This window comes from Terrapene carolina, unplaced genomic scaffold (genome assembly GCF_002925995.2).
Source record: "Terrapene carolina triunguis isolate 2854851 unplaced genomic scaffold, T_m_triunguis-2.0 Scaffold211, whole genome shotgun sequence".
NCBI classification, from domain to species: domain Eukaryota; kingdom Metazoa; phylum Chordata; order Testudines; family Emydidae; genus Terrapene; species Terrapene triunguis.
The window spans coordinates 38,575,954-38,588,702 of NW_020664562.1; the positions used below are offsets into that span (position 1 = coordinate 38,575,954).

The 12,749-nt window shown below is 42.4% G+C and overlaps 1 protein-coding gene across 1 annotated transcript in view; it reads right to left on the reverse strand.

The window, feature by feature from the left end:
- Positions 1 to 10,598: 10,598 nt before the first annotated feature.
- Positions 10,599 to 12,749, reverse strand: part of LOC113407454 (inactive tyrosine-protein kinase transmembrane receptor ROR1) — a 241,766-nt gene continuing 239,615 nt past the window's right edge. Inside the window, exon 9 of the mRNA XM_026656003.2 lies at positions 10,599 to 12,500. Coding sequence (XP_026511788.1) covers positions 11,076 to 12,500 — 1,425 coding nt within the window. The 3' untranslated portion in view covers positions 10,599 to 11,075. The remainder of the gene's footprint in view (positions 12,501 to 12,749) is intronic.

The following is a 12,749-nucleotide window of genomic DNA, read 5'->3' on the forward strand; positions in this document are numbered from 1 at the left end:
AGCAATAAGAGAACTTGTGCAGGACTCTTTCTCTCTCGCCTTCCCCCACAATATAGTTCTGGCTTCACAGAGGCTGTCGTCTTGCAAAAGGGCAGGTGATCCTCCCACTCTAATTCCTAATTCCGTCTAAAGTGTTTGCATGGAGTTTAAAGAGGCTAATGGCCTTGAGCTGAAATCCAAAAGGGTCAGTCAGAGCTAAAAGCACCTCACAGAGCTGGTGAACGCTTAGTAGCAGAGGCTAAACAAACCCAGCTAAGGAGCTTATGCCTGATCCATTGAATTTTCTTATATGGCTGGAGAGTGTCTATAGGAGGAGAAGGAGCGTCAGGGCAGCTGGGAGCCCCCCCAGCACATAGCAGAGGTACAAGGAATAGGCTGGACTCTGTGTATAGTGTTACCCAGCAACAGACTCCTTGGTCTGCTCAGCTGGTAAGGCTATGGCTTTGTTCCCCGCCCAGCCAATCACAGGAGGTCTTAGTTCATTAATCAGCTTGCCCCAATCAGAAGTGGCCTTTCACCCAGCACTTAAAAAGGCAGTTCCCCATGGCTGCAGCTGCCATGACACTAGAGGCAAAGCCTAGAGGCCAAGCCATGACTCTAGAGGCAAAGGCCAAATCCTGACATTAGAGGCCGAACCTGAGCCTAGGAAGATGCCCTTATGCGGCATCCATCTTCCTGGGTTGAGAATTACCTGGGCAAAGGGCTGCTGGAGGCTGGCCCTGCCCCTGGGTTTTTTTGGAAGTGTCATCATGAGTTTTAAAGATTGGGGAGTTTTATAGGGTAAAAATTACACACACACCACTTATAGTCTGTACCACTGAATAAAACTATGTCTGGTTACAACTCCACCAGCTCCCACACTTATCATGAAGTGCGCCCCTTTGCCCAAGCCAGATCTCGTTGCCTTGTTCCCAAACACCTCAGTCCCAAGTGTCTGGGTCAACGTGAATGGAGACGAGTTTTAAAAAATGTGGCTGTTTAGATCTGTCATGCTCACACAGACAATAATTGCTCTGACATCTGGGCAGAGTCTGTTATAGCTAAGTTTAATATCTTCATGTTTATTTAATAAATACATTAATAATGCCCATACCGTTGGGGGTAGGGTGAGGGATAATCCTTCCTTAGTTAAAAATGGAGAATTAGCATCATGTTGGATATAGCTTGCTAAAGGCCCAGTTCTCCAACCTTTACTCAAGCGAGGACAGTCCTATTGACTGACTGAAATAAGGCTACTTCTAGGAATAAATTGTGCAAGATGGGGCCCTCAACATTACAAAACCCTCTGGGTTTACCAGTGATCTGCACATGTAATATCAGAAAATAATTTGGCTGTTTTGTATCCATATGATTGGGATCAAATCTAGTTGTTGTCTCCAGAGTAGGAGGATAATCAGAATCCCAGAGATAAAGCATAAAGGCTAGGTGTGTCATTAAGACACTACTGGTGCTGAGGAGAGATAGGAAGGAGGGATAATGGTAGCAGGTCCTTGAGACAGTGTGTTTGCTTAGATACAATGCCCCCAGGAATGACTGGGTGAATGCCCAGAATGGCTACATCTGCTATTACTACATCCTTTTGCAAGGTGCAGTGTATGTTTTCCACACTGTCCAGAAGGTGGCCCAGATGTTCTGAGCAGCATGTAGAGATCTAACATTCCTTGCACAGATATTGTACCTTCCTGGCACTGATACTGGTGTTAGGTTCCCACAGTCTTGTCACACCAGGGGCCTGATCCTGCACAAGATGTTAAGGAATAAGGAGAAGATCTTCACACACATAGATACCCGAAAATATGATACTATGATTAAGTAGAAATTCACTGAAAAGAATTGTCTCTAGAGTTCTCCTGGAAGTGTCAACTATGGTTTAGGGGCACAATCATCCCCTCCTGCAGAGAAACATCTAGGAATGGATGCTCAGGTCAGGAAAATCTGAATTATTGTTTTGCCGTTCCTCTATGACTGGTCTCTCTCAGGAGGGGGATTTGGAATGTGTAAGGGGGGATCTGCAAAGAGAAATTTAAGAGGTGAGTTGGTCACAGTCTCTAAATACCTACATGAAGAGGGGATTTCTAGCAGACAAAATCATAACAAGCTCTAATGGCTGGAAGTTGACTCCAGAGAAATTCAGACTAGAAATAGCAATGAAGATAATTAACCATTGGAACAATTTACCTAGGAATGTGGTGGATTTTCGGTCACAAAGTCATTCAATCAAGGTTGGATGGCTTTTTAAAATATAGGCTTCAGCTAAACCAGAAGTTATAAGCTTGATGCAGGAATCACTTGTTGAAATTCTGTGGCCTGTGTTGTGCAGAAAGTCAGATTAGATGACCATAATGGAATGGTCCCTTTTGGCTTCAAAATCAATGAGTTATCAGGGCAGAAGTATCCATGAAAGAATGTCCCTCAAGGAGGTCGTGCTCATTCTCCCCAGTCATCTGTCAGCCTAATGCCTAATTTGACCATTAATTGTTGCACAGATTCCCAAAATCCAGTCCCAATGAATCTATGTGATATTATTCCTTCTGTAAAAAGGAGCCAGAAATTAGGGACAATGCCCTGGATCCAGCACTTTCCACCTTCAGGAGTCCCAGATCTGCTCAAAGTTCATGTCACTGGTGCTTGTAGAAGTTGTAAAGGTGATTGGGAAGCAAATATTATCCTATATAATTGTACTTTTTCAAAATATTATTTCATCTATGTAGATCTTTGTAATTTATGGAAATCAGTTACAACAATGTGTATGTGTGTGTATAAACACATATGCATATGTATTCCAAGCACTTTTAATGTTTGCTGAACTCATTTACTTCTTATGAATCAAACAGATGGTTTCAGTTTTATTTAGACTCTTTGAATGATCTCAAAAACCCAACATTTTCTTCACACAGTCTACAGATTAAAGCAATGCAATGTGCTGCTCTGATGATATAACTTTGGGTACACTGGTTATCCAAAAGCAGTCTGTGTAGCTGAATTTCCCCCAATGAGCAAGAATTCTCATTTAGAGCAGGGTCTGGAACACAAAACCTGCATTAACTCAGCTATTAAAAGTATTTTAGACACTGTTCTACAGTGCGTTGCACAGATAAACAGAAAATAAAGGACACCACATATGCTTTTAATAATTCCAATTTAAAATCAATTTTTCCCCTTCATCTTAAAGTCCTTTTTGGTGTATAATCAGAAGATTGTGTCTCTCTATTTTTAATAATTTTATATTACCTCAGTAATATAACTGTCCTAAAACATACTAAATTTTAATCTTTAAAGACCAAACAGGAAGAAATACAACTGGTTATGTGTTGAGTGACTTGGAGGTGATAAGCTCTCCTCTCATTAAAAAAAAAAAAAGCCTACAGGAGGGTAAAAATTACTTGTGATAGTCAATGGACACTATATTCTGGAAGGGAGAGGTTTGCAGGCCCACAGAGAAAGTAGTTTTGTGGCCACAAGAAACCATAGCTATTGAAGATACAGCCAGGGGACAGAGTGCTCTCAGAGAACCCATAGATATGGCTTGCATGACTACGGGCTGTAGGATTGGTTCCTATCATAAAACCTTCTTGGTTAAGCAGCGCTCTGTAAGCAGAACATCAGAAAATCATGCATTTCCTTTTGATCGGGTAAAATGTAGTCATTCATTCCAGAGCAAGTGCAGAGAAGACAAGGGGACAAAGGTGCAAGCATACATACCATCTATCTGTAGCTCTCCATGTACTGTGATGCCTGTCAGTGTTTGCTCAACAGGGAACTAAGATGCTGGCTGCAGAAGACAGTGTCCGCAGTCAGAGCTGCTAGAACAGGGGTCAGCATCCTTTCAGAAGTGGGGTGCCGAGTCTTCATTTCTTCACTCTAATTTAAGGTTTCGCGTGCCAGTCATACATTTTAATGTTTTTAGAAGGTCTCTTTCTATAAATTTATAATATATAACTAAACTATTGTTGTATATAAAGTAAATAAGGTTTTTAAAATGTTTAAGAAGCTTCATTTAAAATTAAATTAAAATGCAGAGCCCCCCCGGACCGGCGGGCAGGACCCGGGCACTGTGAGTGCCACTGAAAATCAGCTCGCGTGCCGCCTTTGGCACACGTGCCATAGGTTGCCTACCCCTGTGCTAGAACAAGAAGGTTGCTCAGGGTGATTTAACTTAGTTATGTTCCATTTTTGTAACACAGCTAGTGCTTCTGTGTTGGGAACAATGCTGCCATCCCACATCTTCCATGCCCCACTCAATCCACACAGAATCGCAGCTTTGCTGGTTTTCCACAGAGGGGCTTCTGTTCTGTGAGCCCAGGGGTGAGCATGATATCTCTCGGGGCACCCTTCTGTCCCCCGAGCATGGTAGGGACTTGCCAATTCAGACTTTAAATAAATGAATTTTTCGTAATAAATTTGTGACGCTCAGTTAAAATGCTGTTGTTTTTTGGTAGCAAATCAAAAACATGTTCAACTAATTAGTTTTTAAGCATCCTGAAGCTAAAAAATAGCTTATCCTCTTTGAACAATGATTTAATTTCTCTTTGTACTGGATTTTAAAGCTGTTCTGTCACAAATCCCAGTATACATAACAGTACCCTTTGCAAAGACATTCATACAAGATTGTATTTCCCATCCATACGGATCTGAGAACCAGCTCTCACCTGGGGCATGAAATACACTAAACACTTGCTGTAAGGGAAAGACTCATTGACTTCAATGGGTTTTGAATCAAGTCATGAAGAGACCAAGAAGAAAACTGGCTCCTTGCAAGACAGTCCATCCTTCAGGATTAGCCTGTGAGCCATCTGTAGATTTTCCACCCTCCCATCTTGCAGTTCTATCACATGCATAATTGATTACTGAAATCCAGGGCTGGCTCCAGGCACCAGCCGAGCTAGCTGGTGCTTGGGGCGGCAGATTGAACGAGGCGGAATTCCGCCCAACCCTAGGGTGGCATGGCCTCTTTTTTTTTTTTTTGCCGTTCTGGCCGCCCCGTTTTTATAGACCCCAGGGGCTAGCCTGCCCAGGGGCCAACCGTGCCCAGGGGCTGCTCCCCAGACCAGGTTCCCCCCTCCCCGCCCCCTGAACTCCCCTGGAGGGTGCATAGCCCCCCCACGAGCCCTCCCCACCCCATCCCGGTGGCCCCCGCCCTGAGTCCACTCACTGGCTTTGCCGGGCTTGGGCCGTTGCAGCAGCTCGGCAGGGAGGAGCCACCTTACGGAGGCACCGGAGAGCCAGAGCGTTCCGCTTGTGGCAGCAGCGAGCCCCAGCCATGGAGGAGCCAGTGCAGTGCAGGGGGGCAGCAACCCTGCAAAGGCGGAGGCGCTGCTAGTGGGGAGCAGCTGCCCCCCCCGCCCTTCCTGCCCAGGCTGCGGCCCAGCGCCCCCCCGGGGGCCCTGCAGGCTGCAGTGGATGTATGTGGGCGCCAGCCCCCATGCGCCCCTCTGGCTCTCCCCTTGCCTAGGGTTACCATATTTCAACAATCAAAAAAGAGGGGAGAGCTCTGCCCTAGCCCCCCCCCCACCCACCCCCCCCCCCCACGGCCCCCCCCCCTCCCCCCCCCCTGACTGCCCCACCCCTTCTCCACTCCCCCGCCCCCAGACAGACCCCCGAGACTCCCACGCCCCATCCAACCACTCCCCGCCCCCTGACAGGATCCCCAGAACTCCCAACCCATCCAACCCTCCCCCTGCTCCCCGACTGCCCCCTGGGACTCCCCTTACTATGCCCAGGTCAGACGCTGGCTCCATGTGGAGGCAAAACAGCCCCTCCCCCGCAGAGTGCTGAGGCAGCGGGAGGGGGGGAGCTCCAGGAGGGGCAGCAGCGGCGGCTCACACTCCCGGGAGCCGCAGAACCCGAGCGCGGTGAGGGAGGAGCTGGGGGGTGCACCTGCCTGGGCTGCGGCCCGGTGCCCCCCCCGGGGGGCTCCTGCAGCGGATGCATGCGGGCAGTGGTCCCCGTGCACGCCCCCCGGCTCCCTCCTCGCCGCGCTCGGGCTCTGCAGCTCCTGGGAGTGTGAGCCGCCGCCCCTCCCGCAGCAGGCTCAGGGCCCCGCGCCCCAGTGGCTCACACTCCTGGGAGCCACAGAACCCAAGTGCGGTGAGAGGGGGAACCGGGGGGTCCTGGCCGCCTCTTGCCGGCCTGGGGTTCTGTTCACTCAGCCGGTAGCGGGACCCCAGCTGGCAGCCGCATGCCAGGCAAAATCGGCACACGTGCCGTAGGTTGCCGACCCCTGATCTAGTCTGACCACTAGAGTAATGCAGGCAATAGAATTTCCTCAAAATAATTCCTAGACCATATCTGTTAGATGATGCTAAAGTGATAGATATGTCAGTGCTCTACACTTTGAATAGACATGGCACAATGATGCAAGCTGCAATCTCTTAAGCATTTTTCAAGCCAATTGTCTTAATACAGGTCCTGTGAGGAGGCTAAGTTGCCTTCGAGATTCTCAAAAATATAGGGCCTAATCCTGTATTAGGATTAGGCAAAGCGCCACATATCTCCCACTAAGTGCCAGGGGCCTTCAATGCCCACTGGATTCAATGGAAGTTGAGGAAACTCAACATCTTGCAGTATTGGATCCAAATTGACCAGTATAATAGTACTTATAACAGCACTGAAGTATGAATATAAGAATACCATCTGCAGTACTTAGAGTTAGGTGAGCTTTTTAAAATTCTCTTGATGACCAAAGGTAACAGAACAATACTGAAACAACTAGCAAATGTAGTAGGGATATTCTAAACCTATAAATGCTTATACAATTTCATTCATGCAAGGCACTAATGGACTCTTCTTTGGTTTACTGTTAAATATCTCGGGCCCTGGAATACACATTGTATATCCATGTCTTCCAACCCAGTTTTCTGTGGAATAGTTCTCTGCTACATCAGCAGTTTTCATTCTGTACAAACCCACCATAATTAATCCTTATCTGTGGAGGATATAGTAATGCGAACTCCCATTTTGACATGCATTTTGGCTTTTAAACACCAAAAGTTTTCTTTCTATTTATGTAAAGATAGACTAATTTGGGAAGGATGAGAAGCCAGACTGAACAGACAGTCTCTTGCCCTCTCATGTCAGAATTCTTAAGTTTTATTTCCAAACCTCCAGAGAGTCACAAACAACTATAATAGTTCTTTGAAGGAAGTTGCCATGCTGATTCTACCATTAGAAAGTCTCTAAAATTTTCTCTTCCTTTGTCCGTGATGCAAAAACGATATTTGGTTCTCTGAATTTCCACCCAAACAGGAATTCAACATTCTGATACTTTTTGGCAGTTTAATTTCCACATTATCCAATTTATTTTAGTTTTTCTTTTTAGCTCCCAAGTGAATTCTTGTGTCTCTGTTTTAGCATTCATTAACTTACTGCAAGCTATGAGTCAAGTCTAGGATTTGAGTCCCAGAATTCACAAACTTCATTCACCGAGGGGGAAAAAAGCTCTGCTTGAGGGTTTACAGGCTTTCTGCTCAAAGCAGATCTTACAGCTGTTACAAAATGTAAGTGTATATGATTCTTTGACAGATCTCTGCTGCGGGTAACCTTCTAGTAAAGAAAAAACTACATAGAACTGTGAGTGGGTGAGGGTTGGAGTTAATGTATTTCTATGCAAAACCAAAAAGTATGTGAAAGATTCTTTTCAAGCCTGCCACTGCTGCTCCAGTAGGCACATTTTCAAACTGGTATGTGTAAAGCTAAGCACTTATATCTATAGGCACCTAAACAAGCGATATGTTTATTGGGGTGCTAAGCATCTGCAGCATTATTATTTGTACATTTTTGCTTATGTGTGGTTTAGACTTGATTTCACAGCAGTTTTTGATAGGACTATTGGGGGTTGTTTTAGCAACTAGGGGACACAGTTAGCCTGCTGTGGTATATGTCAGATGCATGATAGGAGTACACCCAGTTGTGATGGATCTAGCTAACTAGGGACTTTCTCTTGTCATGTGGACATGAGAAAGTTCTCAAACCAATGAATCTAGTAGTAGTAGTAGTATAGTAGGTGGTAGGAGTTGTTATGAGGATGCTTTTGGTTTCTTCATACTCTCATCCACTGAGGGCATTCATTTGATAAGAATAACCAAAATTAAGAATCTTGGTATCACTTTCAAACATGTTTTTTACATGGAGAGCCATGCGCCAGCCACAAAGGTGTTTTTTTAAGTCACAGTTTGTGTTCTTATTTATTGAAGATTTTATAACAGCAACATAACTCCAGTACCACAACGCTTAATTATCTGCATGCATTTTCCTTTGTACTCAAAACAGATGCCTATAAAGTGGCAGATTGACTTCAAGATGGCACTGGTGTTTTTCAAGCCCTTAATGCCATAGGCCAAGAAACCTCCAGATGAAAATTTTAGCTTCCACTTTCTCAGCATGTTTGAGGCTTAGGATGCATAAGACGTTTGCAGTGATGCAACTATTTAATAAACGCATGGGAGAAGAGTGGGGAGAAAAGCGGAAACCAGGAAGGAGAATGCATTCATCTTGCATTGAGCAGGACATCAACAAGATTGTAAAAAAAAAAAAAAAAAAAAAAAAAAAAAAAAGGTGTGTGCGTCACATGTGCACGAGAAAGTGATCTTCCCAAACATTTTGATTTTACTAATGAGATGATAGTTTGTTATGTACGGGCACAGAGATAAAAGTTTGATCAAAGGACACAAAACTCCAGTGTTCAAAATATCCATTTTCTAACACTTAGGGTTTGGAGCAATAGTAGCCTGCAGCCAGGTGGAAGTTTAGTATAGATGGAATTAGTGATTGATCTTTGCCTCAAAAACAAAACTTAACCTTAAATACAGCAAACGTCTTAATTGCAATTCAAGATCTGAATACAATTAACCTGGAAATTACATGTCAGCTCCATGGGCTCAGTATATATGAAAAATTGAAGACATGGTCATAAAAGTACTTATTGCAAATTATTAATGAGGTTCTTGTGGCACACGTATGCCCAGATCCTCAATGGTATTTAGGTGCATAACTCCCACTGAAATCAATGGGAGTTAGGTGCCAAAATACATGTGAAGATCTGGGCCACAAATCCCCACACGTACACACTGTGCAGAGCTTTGGCATATACGCACCACTGAAGTCTCACTTAAGACCTTAACAAGGAGCTTAAATGGTACGCTGGAGTTCTCTTCCAGGGTTGAACGTCACCCACAGAGAAGAGCACAGAATGCATTATTTCCTCAGTGTAATTGTATTATTGCTGTCTTTTTAGTATCTTCCCAAAATATCTGCATGGTCAGGTTTTAAATAAAGTTTAAGGATTCGTATATTTCCACATCAATTGTCATAAAATATGATGTGCAAAACCCTGCTTGTCTTACTCAGCTGATGAGGTGTTCTGGCTTTTAATAGACTCCTTGCTTGAGTAAGGAGAGCAGGATTTGGCCTTCTATCAGATTAGGTTTTCTAAATACCTATTATACCAAGATTCAGGAAATACTGATTTTAATATTAAAACAATGTTTTAATAAACAGCAGCATAAAATAATCAGTGTTTAATATCATCTCTGGTGTGTGAAATACAAAAATGCACATATTTTCAGTATAAAATAGCCTTTGGTATTACATTTTCATGCTTGCCTAATTGAAATGCCCATAATTAATAAATCAATTATCAATACAGTGATTAAATGCATGCAGTGAAAACAAACAAAAACAAAATATATGTATAAGGTAGTGGCTGAATATCACCATAATATATTTCAAGAACATCTACAGCAGGTTAAAAACAAAAAAGAAACAGACCAATATATAAAATGCAGAGATGTATTTCACTTCTGCTATACAAAACACTTTTGTGCAAAAAGATGTGAAAAATAAAGTCATATTATACAACATTGTCAACTGAGCAAAGGGTTGTTTTCATTGTGTGGACACAAAAGATATTTTAATACAAATAACATTGTGAAAAGATGTAATGTACATAGTACTTTTGTAAATCACTAAAGTGGTTTCAAAATGAATAATCTAGATTGATTATACCTGAATTAATTTCAGTAATACAAATGTCATTTTTCTAAGTAAAAAGTTAACTTTAATTCACATTATTTTAACTGATAGACAAAGTTGCCATAAATGTTTTCAACCCTTGATGGAATGTGGATTTCCCATTTTTAGGGGTTTCTGGAGTCATAGTCACTGAAATTATGTACTGCTCTGAAACAATAAATACTTCTTGGGAAAACTGATTGTCTTATATAAAATTGTGGTTTGGAGCTTTTTCATTAAACAGTTGCATAGCAACAAAAGGATACAAAATTTCTGTTATAACTACACATATAAAATTATGAAATGTTAACGTTGAACCAGTTGATTCATGCTCTGAAATTAAAATTCTTAATTTAATTTCCTTTAAAGGCAATTTCTTATAACTCCATCTATTTTTAGCAGACATTACCAGATTATTTTAGTAGCCTGTGAGTTGATAACTCATTCTACTGAATGTCAGGACATTTTATGCAGTTTTTTGGTTTAAATATGAACTCAGACTCTCACCTCAGGTGAAAAACAAAAACCTACCTGAAATAACTAATCCAGCCATCAGATGTCAACATTGAGTCACATATTTGAAACGCCATTCTTGACTGAAAAAAACTTACAAATGTTTAAACTAGATATTGGAAGTGAATTGCATACCCAATAAATCTCTGAACATTTGCATCTCTTAAAAAAAAGTGATTGACAAATATTAAAATGTTTTCAGAATAATAAAGTTTCTGTGATATAAACCATATCAGAGCTTTAAATAGCTGTGACAAAGTGAATGATGGTCATCACAAAGATTTTTTTTGTTTTTGTCCCTTATTAAAATAAACATTAGTTTGGTACGTAAAAAAAATGTCTGTTCACATTGTTGCGTGTTAATACCACAATGATTTTTATCTGGTTGGTGTCTGCCTATCCTGTTAAACACAGTTAAACTTCACAGAAGATACTTGTTGCAAAAGTCTGTTAAACAACCAGAAAAATCTTTAATAAAATATTTGAATATAAATCTTTTCTACGTTTTTCTAATTTGTACTGTAAATAGTTATATGTACAAAGGCCTGACTTATTTACAACTCTGCAGAAATCATAGATTCGTTAGGTCCATGAATATTGGAGTCTCCTAATAAGGATGACTGTTTAGAGTCAATTTTGTATGGTTTTTGAGTTTTGTTTCCAAAAACTGTTATACCAATTCCACTTGGATGACTTGGAATTGACATATGAGATAGCAAAGGTATATTTGCATCCTGATTGGATCCTGAAGAAGGCAAGCTAGTCACATGACCTGTGCTAGTTGATCCACTTGCACTGCTTGGCGAACGGCTCTTTGGAGGTGGACAGTGCTGAATTACCCTGGGTGGGCCCGGTGGTTGGTAGTGGGCAGCTGGGAAAGCAGCATATCCTGGAGGAATCGGGTATCCATTGATTGGAATAAATCGCTGGTTTTGAGGTATTGGTGGTCCAATGAACCCAGCAATTTGGCCTTGTGGTATACCCTGTGCTGGAAACATGTAATTAGGGTATCTAGGATTACTTAGGTTACTAACTGGGCTTGCACTGAGTGAAGTTGTTTGAGTGGTGGCATTTCCACCAGAGGGAGTAGTAGAGCTAGTGTGACTTGAAAGTCCCTCCCAAGAACGCAGCCTGGCATGGATATCTTTAAATCTTGGCCTCCGAGATGGAAGATCATGCCAGCACTCTGTCATCAAGCTATACATTCTGGGAGGACAGTCTTCAGAGCATGGTAATAATTGTCGTTTCCTGACCATCTCTATGACTTCTTGATTACTAAATCCATAATATGGTTGGAGTCCAAAGCTGAAAATCTCCCATAAGACCACACCAAAGGACCAAATATCTGAATCAGAAGAGAACTTGCCATACATAATTGCTTCTGGTGGCATCCAGCGAATCGGCAGTAGGGACTTACTTTGAACTCTGTAATAATCTGCTGAGTATATTTCTCTTGATAGTCCAAGGTCTGAAATTTTCACATGAAGTTGTTCTCCAATTAAAATGTTGCGAGCAGCAAGGTCTTTATGGACAAAAAAATGACTGGATAAGTATTCCATTCCTGCCGCAATTTGAACTGCAATATGCAGGAAATCCCCATGGTCCAGACTGGATTTGACAGTACCGTCCTCATCACTGCTACACCCAACATCTGAATGTGGCGATCGCATGATAAGGAATTCATGGAGGTCTCCCTGATTCATATACTCAAAAAGCATGCAGATGGGTTGTTCCTGAGTCACAACACCTAGGAGACAGACAATGTTAGGGTGATGAAGTTCTGCCATAAGAGATGCTTCTTGCTGGAATTCTGTCCACTGCTGGGGATTGTTAAAGTCTTTTAATGTCTTGATAGCAACAAGCTGAGCATGATCCATGCCTGGAAGATAGAGATGCCCCTTGTAGATTTTTCCAAGAGCACATTCACCCAGTTCTTCCATGAAACGAACAGCAGAAAGAGGTAACTCCTTAGCTTTGCTCTGTTAAAACAGCAAATCAAAGAATAGGTTATAATAATAGCGTCAAAAAGGTACCTAAATTAGAGACTTATTCTCTCAGCAAGGCCACAAACCTGCAGCTCCCTGCAATAGTATCTATAACGCAAATGGCAGTAGAAATATTGTGCTTCTGCTGTGTAGGGAGACCAAACAGTGAAGAAGCCATTTAGGGACACTCTGTATTGTTGATCCAAGCTCTGTAGTGGCTCCGTCCACAGAAGTGTGGGCTGC